Here is a 2,219-nt window from a genome sequence, read left to right on the forward strand (position 1 = left end):
TCCCCCAAGGTAAGTGCCACATTTCCCCTCCCACGTCTCCTCACCCAAGGTAGGTGCCACACCTCTCCTCCCACGTCTCCTCCCCCAAGGTAGGTGCCACACCTCTCCTCCCACGTCTCCTCCCCCAAGGTAGGTGCCACACCTCTCCTCCCACGTCTCCTCCCCCAAGGTAGGTGCCACACCTCTCCTCCCACGTCTCCTCCCCCAAGGTAGGTGCCACACCTCTCCTCCCACGTCTCCTCCCCAAGGTAGGTGCCACACCTCTTCTCCCACCTCTCCTCCCCCAAGGTAGGTGCCACACCTCTCTCCCACCTCCCTTCCCCCACTTCTCTTCCCACACCTCTCTCATTTACAGTCTCCCTACCAGTGTTCTCTCTCCGTTGATCACGCTTCTGCCTCTCGTTCGTTCTCCAGGTGCATCCGAACAGCATTCACATCACCGCCGTTCTCACGGACTACGCGACGCCGACGGGACGACAGAACCACGGTGTCGCCACCTCGTGGCTGAAGCTGAAACAGCCCGCTGGAGAGACACTGCCGTGCGTTCCCATCTTCGTGCGCAAGTCCCAGTTCCGCCTGCCCTTCAAGACGTCGACGCCCGTGTTGATGATCGGTCCGGGAACGGGGTTGGCACCGTTCCGGGGGTTCATACAGGAGCGACACCACTATAAGAGCGAAGGTACGAGATAAAAAAAAAAAAACAGCGTGTATCTAGTTATACAGTTTTTGCATGCCGCTCTCTGAGGTTGGCAATTCTACTTGCGAATTGAGATTGGCAATTCAGAACAGCGACCGGAGTATTTTGCGTGGCTGCAGAGTACAACAAACCGTCGCTCATCCAACCACATGTCTTTGCACATAAATCTGCCGTCGTTACCGCTCTTAGACGCACGTTCTGGTCAAGCAAAGGTCGAGATCCTGGTGATCGTCAGTAGCTCTCACTCTCTCTCTCTCTCTCTATCTCTCACTCGCTCCCTCACTCGCATTCTCTCTCTCTCTTGCTCCCTCACTCGCTCTCGCTCTCTCTCTCTCTCTCTTGCTCCCTCACTCGCGGTCTCTCTCTCGCTAACTTAGCGCCACAAACTTAACCCCGACCCAAAATGCCACATACCCACCCCGAAAACAGAATCACAATATCACAACCCAAACGGACCGACAGAACCACGAAGGCCTACTTAATGCCAGTATATTAACACACATAATATCCTACATCTATAAACTAGAACATATCTCACATCATAATCTTTCAATAACATGAATATATAACACTGCAATCCATATTATGTAATATTTATATAATTCTAAACTTCTAACAGCCGGCGAAATCTCCCCATACCCTAACCCCGCCGACGCGACGCCGGCCGCTCATTAACGCAACAAAACCGTGGCGCCAAACTCCTTTATGCGGCTGGTCGCGCGAGAACGCGACGTGAAGCTGCGTGAGCGTCGCTGGCGTTGCTGTAACTCGGCGAGCTCGTCGCCGGTAGATGTAGTCGACGTCACGGTTACGACAGCCAAAGTACAGCACCGTGTCGCCGACCTGCTTGCCTGCGGAGAATGGGAGAGCGAGTCAAAAGCGCGTATATGTTATAAAGAGAGAGAGAGAGAGAAGAAGAGAGAGGAGAGAGACGAGAGAGAGAAAGAGAGACAGAGACCAGAGACCAGAGACAGAGAACGAGACAGAGAGAGAGAGAGAGAGAGAAGAGATGAGAGAAGAGAGAAGAGAGGAAGAGTGCGAGAGAGAGAGAGAGCGTGAGAAAGAGAGAGGAAGAGAGGGACAGAGAGCAAGTGAGAGAGCGAGTGAGGGAGCGAGAGAGAGAGAGCGACAGAGAGAGAGAGAGAGGAATAGTGCGAGAGAAGAGAGAGGTGAGAAGAGAGAGGAGAGAGGACAGAGAGCAAGTGAGAGAGCGAGTGAGGAGCGAGAGAGAGAGAGCGACAGACGAGGCAAGCTAAAAGCGGCGAGTTGGGGAGCGAGAGAGCGGAGAGAGACGTGGGGGAGAGCGAGAAGAGCGAGTGCAGGGAGCTTCAACCTGGTGCCGATCACCACAATCTCAACCTTTGCTCAACTAGAACCCACGTTAATGAACGTTAACGACGGCAGTTTTACATGCAATGACGCGCGCAGTGCCGGCAGCCAAAGTACAGTAACCCCGCGTCGCCGCCAGACCTGGGCTGCCTGGCGAAGAGGCGAGAAGCGAGAGAAGAGAGAGAGAGTGTGT

The 2,219-nt window shown here is 54.3% G+C and overlaps 1 protein-coding gene across 1 annotated transcript; it reads left to right on the forward strand.

Moving 5' to 3' along the window:
• Window positions 1-53: 53 nt before the first annotated feature.
• LOC106820312 (NADPH--cytochrome P450 reductase-like) lies at window positions 54-690 on the forward strand (the record flags this gene model as incomplete). Its single annotated transcript, XM_014824835.1, has 2 exons — window positions 54-89; window positions 415-690. Coding segments are annotated over 2 exons (312 nt in total), but the record flags the coding sequence as incomplete, so codon positions are not given.
• Between the last annotated feature and the right edge of the window lie 1,529 nt (window positions 691-2,219).

This window comes from Priapulus caudatus, unplaced genomic scaffold (genome assembly GCF_000485595.1).
Source record: "Priapulus caudatus unplaced genomic scaffold, Priapulus_caudatus-5.0.1 Scaffold10248, whole genome shotgun sequence".
Classification (NCBI taxonomy): Eukaryota; Metazoa; Priapulida; class Priapulimorpha; order Priapulimorphida; family Priapulidae; genus Priapulus; species Priapulus caudatus.